A 13,717-nucleotide genomic window follows, 5' to 3' on the forward strand; every position below is an offset into this window, starting at 1 on the left:
CTCCTGGCTGATCGGCCGAAGCCCGAGCCCCGCGCGGCCTCTCTGGCAGGCTGAGGCCGGGAGGAGGGGCGGAGGCTGGCCAGATGACTGTATCTATGCAAAGACGGAGGCGGTGGGCGGGGAGGGGGCTGGATGCAGTAGAGGGCAAGGGGCACTCACATCCCCGGCGCGCCACTCGCGGGGCTCCCTTCTGCACGTGCCCCGGGCCTCTCCCGCTCGCTCAACCTGTCTGCGGAGGGCGCGCTCTCGCGCATCCTGCTCCCGCGTTCGCTTCTTTGTTCCCGCCCACGCGAGGCCCATTTTGACGGATCGCGTTCGAGGCCCGACGGCGACCAATTGGCGCTGGGCTTTCGCACCCCGCCCCGCCGAACCCAGCACGGCCCGCCCCTTTTCCTGCCCACGTGGTCTCGGGCTCCTGCCCCGTCCTGCTCACGAGTTTAGGGGCTCCTGGGCGGCCGCCTTTTCCAGTGCCAGGTGTGCAGAGGTGTTCTCTTCCCTACGCGCGGCGGGCTGCACTTGGTCGCTGGCTCCAAGATCGCGTGGGGCCGTCGGAAGCCCAGGACGGTACCGGGGGCAGCAGCCGCAGCCGGCGCCGCCCTCCACCCTCCCCGACTGCAGGCCGAGTCCCGTAGCATCCGGTAGGGAAATGGTCGTGCTTTCGGTCCCCGCCGAAGTCACCGTGATCCTGTTAGATATCGAAGGTACCACAACCCCGATTGCTTTCGTGAAGGTGAGGGGCGGAAGGGAGCGGGGATGTTACTTTTCCTTAAAAACAGTTATTATTTTTTTCTAAGTATTGTAGGCCTTGCATTAGAGACGAGGGTTAGGAGAGGCGGTGTGGCTTTGCCTCTTCTGTGGAATGGGGAGGGAGGAGAGAAAGCCTGCGGCGGGTGGCGGGGATGCTTTTCCTCGCGGCACTAGTTTCTCCCTCCCCCGCCCTTGGGCTTGGTTGGATCCAGATGGGTGGGAAGGGATGGAAGTTGAAGCTAAAAATCGCCGAAGGGCAGGTAAGCCGGGGCGGGGTGTGACCGTGCGGGCCTCCCGACCCGGCAGGTGTGCACCCGGTCGCTTCCGCCGGTGAGCGCAGCCTTTCTGCTCCGTCGGGCCTGGTGTGGCAGCGGCAGCGATTTAATGGTCCTTGAAGCTTCTGATCTCAAAATGGAAAGACTGAAGTGTCAAGATGAGTCTTCAGGTGGCCCTGGTGTCGGGCAATCAAGGTTCCTCTTTGCCCCTTCCTACTCTTGCTGTTAGTGGCCAAACTGCACGCTGTATTATTTTACTCTGTTAGGCTCTGTGGTCCACAGCGCTGATTTTTTTGAGCGATAGGACACGTTTAGATTCCGTTCACTTTCCTCAGAAAACCGTAGAAGCTTGAAGCTCTTATCCAGAGCGTTCCTTCTAGGATGTGATTGTGAACCAGCACTTGTCTGCACCTCAGCTTACAACTTAGCGGATTCCTTCTTTATTCTTTGTCTGTTAGAATAAGTAAGTATGAAATGTTACTTTAATTTTTGAAAGAATTCCTCAGGCCTTGTCTTTTTATTTGGCTCCCTGAGGTTTAAGAATTCATTGCAGGCAGGGTGCGGTGGCTCACACCTGTAATCCCAGCACTTTGGAAGACTCAGGCGAGCGGATCACGAGGTCAGGAGATCGAGACCATCCTGGCTAACACGGTGAAACTCAGTCTCTACTAAAAATACAAAAAATTAGCCGGGCGTGGTGGTGGACGCCTGTAGTCTCAGCTACTCGGGAGGCTGAGGCAGGAGAATGGGTGAACCCGGGAGGCGGAGCTTGCAGTGAGCCGAGTTAGAGCCACTGCACTCCAGCCTGGGCGACAGAGCGAGACTACGTGTCAAAAAAAAGAAAAAAAAAAAAAAGAATTCATTGTAGATACAAGTACTTCTTCTTAGAGGTGCTTGCATACACAATCATAGTCGAGATATACAAAGTATATTACAAAGTAGGAAAAATCCATTTTCCAAGAAACCGAGCAGCTTGGGTTTTAAATTCTATTTTAGTTTCCATTTAAAAAAAAAAATTACCTGTGAATGAGGCTTTTTTTTTTTTCTTTGAGACAGTCTCACTCTGTTGCCCAGGCTGGAGTGGAGTGGAGTGCAGTGGTGCAATCACAGCTAACTGCAGCCTCGACCTCGCTGGGCTTAGGGCATCCTCCTGCCCCAGCCGCTGGAGTAGTTGGGACGGAAGGGAGAGCCACCATGCCTGGCTAATTTTGTATTTTTTGTAGAGACGGGGTTTTGCCATGTTGCCCAGGCTAGTCTGGAATTCTTGGCCTCCCAAAGTGCCAGGATTACAGGCATGAGCTAAGGCGCCTGGCCTGAATGAGTTTCTTGATGTAGGTTATAATATAAAATCCGTGTATGCTTTTAGGACACCAAACATAACAACCACTTAAAATTCTTTTGGAAGAATCACAGTACCTTGACATCTTAGCATAGGTTCAGAAGAAATCAAGTTTAGCATTTTCTCCACGGTTTTCATTTTTGTTTTGAGGCGGAGTCTCGCTCTGTCACCCAGACTGGAGTACAGTGGCATGAGCTCAGCTCCCTGCAACCTCTGCCTCCCAGCTTCAAGCGATTCTTCTGTCCCAGCCTCTCCAGTAGCTGGGATTACAGACATGTGCCACCACATCCAGCTAATTTTTGTATTTTTAGTAGAAAGATGGTTTCACCAGGCTGGTCTCGAACTCCTGACCTCAAGCGATCCACCCACCTGAGTCTCCCAAAGTGCTGGGATTACAGGCATGAACCATGGCGCCCGGCCTCTTCCCCACATTTTGTTTTGGTTTTTTGTTTTGTTTTGTTTGAGACAGAGTCTTGTTCTGTCTCCCAGGCTGGAGTACAATGGTGCACCTCCGCCTCCCGGGTTCAAGCGAGTACAGTGTTGTACCTCCGCCTCCTGCCTCAAGCGATTCTGGTGCCTCAGCCTTCTGAGTAGCTGAGATTACAGATGTGCACCACCACGCCCGGCTAATTTTTGTATTTTTAGTAGAGACACAGTTTTGCTATGTTGGCCAGGCTGGTCTGACTTCAGGTGATCCGGCCTCATCGGCCTCCCAAGAGTGCTGGGATTACAGGCGGGAGCCACCGCGCCTGACCTTCTCCACGTTTTTAATCACACCAGAGACCTTTGCGGAAAATTCCAGGACAAATACTGATGAATGATTAATTTCCTTTTTTTGGATTGTGACAGAGTAACTGCTTTCTTGGTTTTCAGAGAAAAAAGGAGTCCTCATTTTTGTTATTTATAATTAACAGCTCACTCGTTCCATTCTGACTCTCTCTTGCTTTCTACTGTCATCAGGAGACCAAAGATAAGAACAGGAGAGGTAGTGATGTGGCATTAGATCATTAGATACTACCATTATCTGAAGGTAGATTTAGGGAATAAGAAACCTCATACAAAATCAATTTTGCATCAAAACATAATACCCCTCCCCCACCTTTTCCCCCAAGTGTGTCTTCTGCTAGATGACATTATGAGCCACTTCTTGGAATCTTTGTGTCTGTGGCAGACTTATTCTGAAATCCGAAAATAAAAATGTCTTAGTTGCCTGAATAAATTTTTCTGAGTTTGACGCTAGGCAATGTGCAAATTCAATGCAGGCTGCAAAAGAATGATTCAGGGATCTCATTTAAAGGATAATTTCTTATGCCCTGTCCTATAATACTATCTATTGTTAGTTATTAATATTGTTGATCTATTATAATCTAATCTATTATTATGATTTGTTAGACATGCATGTATCAAAACCATTGTTCCTAAAAGTATGTTTAAAAGAAAGGTCTATGTGGATGTTTGGTAATTATAGTAATTATGTAATAAAGGATTCCATTAAATGCACTTTTGGGAAATGTTAGTCAGAATGAATGCAAATAGATTTCTTTATTGCATGACTTCTCAGAACCTTCAGTATCATACATATATACACACATACACACTTTGTGAGATTTCAAGAGAGTGACATTTCACAAATCTACCTGAACAAAAAACTTAGTAGAGTATCTCAGTGACTAATCTTTTAAATACCTTTTAAAGAGATGCTGAGTTACATTCTTGAATCTGAGCACGGACGGAGAGGTTGAGCATGGGAGTTGAAAGATAATCTACTTGGAGCTTTAAAGTCAGAGTAGGTGTGTGAACTTGTAGCCCTTCCTCCTGTGGAATGATGGAAGGAAACATTGAGTACTGTATACATGCAGTACTCGATCCTTGACTCATTCTAAAAGACTGTGTACGCACTGTCTACACTTTACTTAGGATGGAACTGAGGCTCTGAAAAGTTGAAGAAGATGCCTGGGATTTGAACTCAGATTGTCTTATTCATAAAAACTCTTATTTTTTCCATTACTGCACTCAGCCTTGGAAATGGGACCCTCCTGTTTGTCCTGTCTCCTTTGCTTGGCTGCTGTGTATGTTAAATGACACAGTTAGTATGAGAGTCCTTTAATCAACGTGAAGTACTGTACTATAAAAGTATATGGTAACAAGCTGGATGCGGTGGCTCGGGCATGTAATCCCAGCACTTTGGGAGGACAAAGCAGGTGGATCTCTTGAGGTCAGGAGTTCAAGGCCAGCCTGGCCAACATAGTGAAAGCCAGTCTCTACTAAAAATACAAAAATTAGGCCAGGCGTGGTAGCTCATAATCCCAGCCCTTTGGGAGGCTGAGATGGGATGGGTGGATCACTGAGGTCAGAAGTTCAAGACCAGGCTGGTCAACATGGGGAAACCCCCGTCTCTACTAAAAATACAAAAATTAGCCAGGCATGGTGGTGAGCACCTGTAATCCCAGCTACTTGGGAAGCTGAGGCAGGAGAATCACTTGAACTCGGGAGGCAGAGGTTGCAGTGAGCTGAGATTGTGCCACTCCCTTCCAGCCTAGGCAACAGAGCAAGACTCTGTCTAAAAAAAAAAAAAAAGAAAGAAAGAAAAAAATTAATAAATAATTCAAAAATTAGCTGGGCATGGTAGCGCACGCCTGTAATCTCAGCTACTGGGGAGTCTGAGGTGGGAGAATTGCTTGAACCTGGGAGGCAGCAGTTGCAGTGAGCTGAGATCGTGCCACTGCACTCCAACCTGGGTGAAAGAGCGAGACTCTGTCTTAAAAAAGTATATGGTAACAAATTTTCAGTTTATACCACGTCTTTGTGTCTTGCCTGAGGATCATTGCAACTTGTAGGGAGTAGAGCTGCAGCAGAGCCCAGTTTTCCTTAGATGTTCCCGCTGCATCTAAGTCCACCACTACCATTCTTGCCCTTTACCACAGGACACATACCTCTGGTGTTTGTTCTTTTTTGTTTTTGTTTTTCTGAGACCAGGTCTGCCTCTGTCCCCCAGGCTGGAATACAGTGGCACGATCACAACTCACCGCAGCCTCGGCCTCCCAGGCTTAAACAATCCTCCTACCTCAGTCTCCTGAGTAGCTGGGACCACAAGTGTGCACCACCACGCCCAGCTAACTTATTTTTTTTTTTATAGAGATGGGGTTTCACAGTGTTGCCCAGACTAGTCTCAATCTCCTGAACTCAAACAATCTTCCCTTCACGGCCTCCCAGAGTGCTGGGATTATAGGCATGTGCCACCATGTTCAGCTAATTTTAAAAATTTTTTGCAGAGATGAGGTCTCACTGGGTTGTTCAGGCTGGTAAAGCATTTTCAGAAATAGTGAATTCATTCTTGATTATTTAACTGTGCTTATAATTTATGTCCTCTTAAATATATTCTAATAATGTATTTTAGAAGATAATAATTGGGAAGTGTTGCAGTTGACATCTTTCTTATGAAAACTGCTATATTAAATTATGGTCTTTCTAGGAAGGCAGCTTGAAGTCTGATAGTTATCTCCCAACTGTGGTTAAACATCCATTTGATAAGTATTATTACTTGTGTTATTGCCAGCATTGAGAAGTGTATGATGTGCACTCTGCCCACACGATGAAACAGCTAGAATAAAGCCTACAAAGGATGGCAAATTGGAAGCATTCTTCTACCTGTACTATTTATTACTGACACCAGTAACTGTAATAGGATCTCTTTCCCTATCTTCATTCAGTCTACAGATTTAGGCTTTTTCATCAGCAAGGATGGGTTACTAGGATATGTTTTGTTTATAAAGGTGGTGATGAAGGTTAAATGCAAAAGCCTTTGAAAATTATGAAGTCCTATAGAAACACTGATTATAACGCAGGAAGTATCAGACTGGAGGAAATAGAAAGTACTTATGAAGGAAGGATTGGTAAGGAAAAGAGGGAACTTACATTTCCTGAAACCCACCATGCTTCCAATTACTTCCGCCATGTTTACTCCCAGTTAGTCTGCTCCTTATTGCCCTACCCAGAGATACATTAAAAATAAGATGCAGGATATTGTTGATCTCTAAGAATTTGTGGAAGCACTGGAATGGCAGATAAGTAGTTATTGATGGGTTGATAAACCACTGCCCCCTTCTCCCCAACCTTTTCTACTGCTTAGGGCAGTGTTTCCCAACTACATTCATGGTAGTATGTGAGAGGATTTTTGTTGACTCGGCTTGAAACAAGGTGAGGAGTCTTTGGAGAATCACTGTCTTGCGTATATCAAGAGGTGGATAGAGCCTTAGCCTTGGTAGTTCACACCTGTAATCCTAGGACTTTGGAAGGCCGAGGTGAGAGGATTGCTTGAGTCTAGGAGTTGAAGACCAGCCTGGGCAACGTAGCACGACCTTGTCTCTACTAAAAATAAAAAAAGTTAGCCAGGTGTAGTGGCATGTGTCTGTGATCCCAGCTACTCAGGAGGCTGAGGTAGAAGGATCATTTGAGTCTGGGAGGTCAAGGCTGCAGTAAGCCATGATCACGCCACTGCAGTCCAGCCGGGATAACAAAGCACGACCCTGTCTCAAAAAAAAAAAAAAAAAAATGGTGGATAGAAAGCACCTCTAGCCTCCTCTGGAAGGAAACTGTCCCACCTAGCTGGGAGGGGCCTCACCTAGGATTCAGGAGACCTGGGCTGCCTACCACACGAGCCTTAGACAATCTGCTCACCCAGCCACCTGTTAGTTCCCTAAAGCTGGGACTGTCATGTTCATCCTACTCTCACACAGAATATGTTGTAATCATCATCATCATCATCATCATCGTTGGAACTGAAAGAATCTGCATTAAGTAAATAATTCAGGCTGGGCACGGTGGCTCACCCCTGTAATCCAAACACTTTGGGAGGCAAAGGTTGGAGGATCACTTGAGGCTAGGAGTTTGAGACCAGCCTGGGCAACACAGCAAGACCATGTCTTAAAAAAAAAAATTATAAAAATAGAAAGCACCTCTGGCTTTGATTTCTGGTTCCTTATTTTTCTAGAACCTTCAGTATTGTAGCATTAGCATAATCTTTCCAGCCTAATCAATCCTTCTTTCCTTTCCCTCACATTTAATTGAATACCTGTCATGTTCCAGGATATGGTAGGGATCCAGAGTCCTTAAGACCCAACCGTCACCCTCAGGGAACCTAGAAAGGAAGACACTTACATAAATAGGTTACCTTTGCACAATCACAGTCCTCTGTAGTCTCCCATTGGCTGTGAGATGAGAGCTCAACAAATTGGGTTTTCCAACTTTCTATCCCTCTCTTCCTTTACACTTTACATAGCTGAACATGCACATTCCAATCATGCCCTTTCTTGCTGCCACCATTCTTCCAACTTGGAATGTCATACCTTTTCCTCCCCAAGTGTGGGGCTCATGCACTCATTAACTTAAAAAAAAAATTACTTATTGTGCTAAGCTGTGGGAATATGGAAGTAAGAGCTACCTCTGCTTGTAAAGGACCTATTTAAGCACGTCCTCTGCACTCATTGCCAGTACCATGTATAGTATTTGCTACTGGAGCCAGTAGCTGACTTGTGATGTTGCATGTGTGTCCTCTTTTCCAGGCTATATGGAACGCTCCTCAAGGGCAAGGACCAGAGCCTCACACAGTGCTTACATATCAGGCATGCCGTACATGCTGGGTGATGGTGATATGCATTCTGGAATGGGTGTGGGAGGGACTGGGATTCAGTTTCTTCCACACTCTACAATCCTTGCTATTTCAGATTTCCTCAAGGTGGTACTTTATTGTATTTGGACGATTTAACTGAAAGTGTTTCTAGAGTGGCATTGGAATTCATTGACTCAACATTTCCAAAACCTACAAGTTTTAGAGGATGAAACCAGCTGATAATGGAAATTAAATGTCATAAAAGAGAAAATTTTATTAACAAAATTAAGATAAAAAGTGAAATATGTTATTCTATAGAAACTTGCATCTGTTAATGTAAGACTAGAGGAAAGGTTTTCCTACCCTCCCCAAATATTCTTCCTAGAAAATTAGTTCACCTTGATTATAAAACTGCAGATAAAGAAGAGTATGATATAGAGAGTGAAAGCCCTGATATGCTCCTACCACCCAGAGGTGACCATTAAGAGTTTGGTGAATATTCCTTCTGTTTTTTTCCCTAGGTACATAGTAAAGTCATAGAGATCTTTGAAAGATATATAGTCAGACTGATTGAGTAAAAGGGGTTGGACATGGTGGCTCACACCTGTAATCCCAGCACTTTGAAAAGCCAAGGCAAGGAGATTACTTGAGTCCAGCAGTTCAAGACCAGCCTGGGCAACATAGGGAGACCCCATCTCTACAAAGAATAAAAAATTGGCTGGACATGGTGGTGTGCACCTATAATCCCAGCTACTCAGGAGGCTGAGGTGGGAGGATCACTTGAGCCCAGGAGGTAGACTGTGGTGAGCCATGATTGTGCCACTGCACTCCAGCCTAGGTGACAGAGCTGGAATGCAGTGGCATGATCAAAAAAATAAATAACGATTTTTAAACGGGGCACCAATTTTAAGCTATAACCCCTATATTTTAAATACATAGGCTGGATTTTATCTTGCTCATACAGACTTAAAATGATACCCTGTGTTTAGCCCTGAAAAGTGCTTGCTTCTTTGTCTGATGGGTCTTAACATTTTCTATCCTTACAGCTTACCCTGTGTTACCACTCCACTAAAGAAAAAAAAGTATTCTTTTTTACAATAAAAGGTTATTTCTATATGAAACTTTGAATTTCACATTTATCAACTCATTTGATTTTCAAAATTGGTTTTGGTGGAGGTGCAGGTCAGAAGAGGAATGGAAACCAACCCGCCCTAATCCTATTGCACGATTTTCCCATCAGCTCACTAAAGAGTTGTGTGGAAACTTGGTAGCTTTATCCTCAGAGGCCTTCCTGGCTCCTCTCTGGACCTTTCCTAGGTGACACCATTTCAGGAAAATGGGTTTCTTTTCGAAGACAGAACATGTTTAGGACAGAAGGGGGTTGTTTGCCTTCTACGTATGTGCATGAGGGGTTCATTTCTTAGCTTGATTTTCTTTCCAGTGATTCATGATGTGACCTTCTAACAAGTTCATTTTCTTAAGTCTAAAAAGTGTGGACCTGATACCCCTTTACTGAGTAAAGAGAAACTAAGGCGTGCGGTTTGGAAACTAATGGTAATTTCAGCATTGAGACCTTGGGTGGGACTTTGGAGCTCACTATCAGAACAGTGTTTGACAGTTAAGCTTGTGTATACTTGGACTCCAAGAGACTCGATAACTCCCTGGGCTGGTCTCGTATGGGTCCAAGTCGTTGTAAGTTCAGGAAGCTAATTAGATCCCTTTGATGGGGGTAAAGATCTTTACCCCCTGCTCTGATAGGAGGTAGATTCCAGGGATCTGACTCTACAAACTCAAAAAGAAAGACCTGATTGATAAACTATAATCCCAGTTTGTTAATTTGTACTTAAACTTTATGTGCCTTTGAAAAATGGAGGAAGTAGGAGCTCCTATTTCATAGGGTTATTATGAAGATTAAAATGACATTATTCAGGCCATGCATTATCAGTAAGTTGAGTAAATTTTGAATGCTTCGTGGTGGCAGTGGTGAGAAGTGATTGGATCTGAATATATTTTGAAGGTAGAACTGATGGAATTTGCTGATGGATTGGTTGGATGTGGAGTTTGAGAGAAAGAGGAGTCAAAGATGACTCTAAGGTTTTTGGCCTGAGCATCTAGAAGGATGGCTCTGTCATTTACTGTGATGTGGATATGTAGGGGGAGAAGGAGGATTAAGGGATGGAATCAAGAGTGTGGTTTCAGACGTGTTTAGTTTGAGATACTTAATAGACATCCAAGTGGGGATATTGGGTAGGCATTTGGAAAAGGTCCAAGCCAAAGGTAAGAATTTGGGGATCATTAGTATAAATGGTATTTAAAGTCATGGAATTAGATAAGATCACAAAGGAGTGATTATAGGTAGAAAAGAGAAGTGCTTGTCATACTAAGTGCTCAGTAAATGTTGGCAATTACTCCCGTTACTATAACTTCTTGAATTATTATTGCTGATACTTTATAGGAAATGTTACAGAACTGCTGGGTGAACCATAATCTCTCATTTTCTTAGTATGAAACCTCTTTGGGGAATCAAAGCTATATTAGAAATTTCCATAAAGAATATGCTGTCAAGATCCAGGGAGTTAGATGATCCTAGTGAGTAGTGTTCCTTGAAGTCATTCACCCGTGAGAGCTGGATGGCTTCAGGTGTTGGGGTTTGATAGGCCTGGGTTTGAGTCCTGGCTTTACTCTGCACCCGCAGTGAAACGTCTTTGAACCTCAGTTTCTTCATCTATGAAAAAGGGCTTACCTTGCAAGGATGTTAGGCAGATTCAAGGAGATGAATGTGAATGCCTTCCTTTCCCCTCCACTGTTAAGGACTAGGACTCTGGGCCAGTCAGTTTCCCTCTCTGGAACTCATTGGAGATAATGGAGATATTCTGTCTCTTTTGTGCTGCTGCTTAAAACCTTACTCCAATTACTAGCCCTTCTGTACTGATAACCATCCCTTGTTCAGTGTGATTCATTGCACTTAATTAGATAACAGCATATCTTTTGTTAATTATAATTTAATCTCCTTAATGGGATTATCTTTTGTCTTATCAGCACAACATTGATTGATTCATTTTGAATGCACATGTGAAATCTGATGTTCATTCCTAAGGTTTCAGTTTTCAACTTACATCCCTTGTGTGGGTCCAGCCCTGTTTACCCCCATGAAGATGAGGACAGTAGGATTTTAATTCCTGAGACCATGTGGCAGCCAGAACACAGAAACTTCTTGATAGCTCCTACTATGGTCTTCAGGAAGCCTATTTGAGGAGTAATTCTAATACCACAACTGCTGAAACTATCTGGCAGATAGCACGGACCACTCCAAGAGGTAGCAATTTTCATTGTTAGGAGTATTTAAACAGAGCTTGGTGTATTAGTCTGTTCTCATGCTGCTAATAAATACATACCTGAGACTGGGTAGTTGATAAAGGAAAGAGGTATAATGAACTCACAGTTCCACATGGCTGGGGAGGCCTCACGATCACGGTGGAAGACAAAGAGCAAAGGGACGTTTTACATGGTGGCAGGCAAGAGGGCATGTTCAGGGGAGCTCTCCTTTATAAAACCATCAGATTGCCGAGAGCGGTGGCTCACGCCTGTAATCCCAGCACTTTGAGAGGCCGAGGCGGGTGGATCATGAGGTCAGGAGATCAAGACCATCCTGGCTAACATGGTGAAACCCTGTCTCTACTAAAAATACAAACAATTAGCTAGATGTGGTGGCGGGCACCTGTAGTCCCAGCTACTCCGGAGGCTGAGGCAGGAGAATGGCGTGAACCCGGGAGGCGGAGCTTGCAGTGAGGCGAGATTGCGCTACTGCACTCCAGCCTGGGTAACAGAGCGAGACTCCCATCTCAAAAAATAAATAAAATAAAATAAAACCGTCAGATCTTGTGACAGTTATTTACTCCCAGCACTTTGAGAGGTTGAGATGGGAGGATCACTTAAGCCCAGGAGTTCAAGACCCGCCTGGGCAATGTAATGAGACTCTGTCTCTACAAAAAGAAGAAGAAGAAAAAAAACAGTAAATTAAAAAAACCCAAAAAACCTAATATATTACATTCTCCTAATATTATTATCACAGACATCTGACAGTAAACATCTGTGGGAAGACTGCATGGGAAGGCTAACTTTAATAGAGAAAGATGCTAGGTGGCAAGATCATCAAAGTAAGTGTATTTGAGCCAGGGAAGAAAAGTGGCTCAGCACAAATGTGGTTCTTCAGATTGATCATAGTATAGCTGATTCACTACCTGTGCTGATAAGCTCTGTTCTGTTGAAGTCACAGTCTAGTCACTCTGATTGGAATTTGGATTTTGCTAAATTCCTCAGTCATACTGCCTCAGATAACTGGCTCTTCTTGTCCGTTGCTTGTAATTTCCCGTAATTTTATTCTCTGGAGACAGCCTTTAATTATTTTTCTTTGTAGGGGGTGATTTTGTTTAAAACACTGTCAGCAGGCCAGCTTGGTGGTGGCTCCTGTAATCCCAGCACTTTGGGAGGCCAAAATGGGGGGATCTCAGAGGTCAGGAATTCAAGACCAGCTGGCCAACATGGAGAAACCCGTCTCTACTAAAAATACAAAAATCAGCTGGGCGTGGTGGCGCACACCTGTAATCCCAGCTACTCAGCAGGCCAAGGCAGAATTGTTTGAACCCAGGAGGTGGAGGTTGCAGTGAGCTGAGATCGCACCACTGTATTCCACCCTGGCTGACAGAGCAAGACTGTCTCAGAAAAAAAAGAAAAAAGAAAAGCACTGTCGGCAATCTCTGATTTTTTTTTTTAACATTTAATTTTGCTAACTTTTTGCACTATTAAGGTTGTACATTTTTATTGTAGAAAAGAGATATGCAAAAAAGTTTCTTTTAATGTCATAACCCAGAGAGAACCTTTGTAAACATTTTTCATGTTCTCTTATATTTTGTTCAGTGTGTTAAATATCCCCCTAAATAAGATTATGCTTTACATACTGTTTGTAACCTGTTTTATTAATTGTTTGTATGATGTGATTTATATTTAGGAACCATCAAGCCACTTAATTTTGTTTGTTGTTGTTGAGACAGAGTCCTGCTCTATCGCCCAGGCTGGCATGCAGTGGCGTGATCTTGGCTTACTGCGACCTCTGCCTCCTGGGTTCAAGCAATTCTCGTGTCTGGGATTACAGGCGCCAGCCACCACACCTGGCTAAGTTTTTGTTTTTAGTAGAGACGGGGTTTCACCATGTTGGCCAGGCTGATCTCAAACTCGTGACCTCGAGTGATCGCTGGCCTTGGCCTCCCACAGTGCTGGGATTACAGGTGGAGCCACCGAGCCCGGGCCTATGTCTCTATTAATGTTAGAGAATAAAAAGCAAAATAAATTTATGTGGGGCTGGGCATGGTGGCTCATGCCTGTAATGCCAGCACTTTGGGAGGCTGCGGCAGGATTATTGCCTGAGTCCAGGAGCTTGAGATGAGCCTGGCCAACGTGGCGAAACCCCATCTCTAGTAAAAATTTAAAAAATTAGCTGGGTGTGGTGGCTCATACCTGTAGTCCCGACTACTCAGGAGGCTGAGGTGGGAGGATCACCTGAGCCCAGGAGGCGGAAGTTGCAGTGAGCCAAGATCATGCCACTGCACTCCAAAAAAAAAAAAAATAATAGCCCACCAATGGGGGCCGGGTGCGGTGGCTCACACCTGTAATCCCAGCACTTTGGGAGGCAGAGGCAGACGGATCACGAGGTCAGGAGATCGAGACCATCCTGGTCAACACAGTAAAACC

General features: G+C 44.7%; 1 protein-coding gene across 3 annotated transcripts in view; it reads left to right on the forward strand.

Annotated features, from left to right (window-relative positions):
- The first annotated feature begins 8 nt into the window (after window positions 1-8).
- ENOPH1 (enolase-phosphatase 1) overlaps window positions 9-13,717 on the forward strand; it is a 41,305-nt gene continuing 27,596 nt past the window's right edge. Inside the window, exon 1 of one of the 3 annotated variants that reach the window (XM_011966563.1) lies at window positions 9-730. In XM_011966563.1, coding sequence (XP_011821953.1) covers window positions 647-730 — 84 coding nt within the window. In that variant the 5' untranslated portion in view covers window positions 9-646. The remainder of the gene's footprint in view (window positions 731-13,717) is intronic. The other 2 variants (XM_011966564.1, XM_011966566.1) reach the window with 2 other exon arrangements.

The sequence above is a fragment of the Mandrillus leucophaeus genome, unplaced genomic scaffold (assembly GCF_000951045.1).
Source record: "Mandrillus leucophaeus isolate KB7577 unplaced genomic scaffold, Mleu.le_1.0 Scaffold764, whole genome shotgun sequence".
NCBI lineage: Eukaryota > Metazoa > Chordata > Mammalia > Primates > Cercopithecidae > Mandrillus > Mandrillus leucophaeus.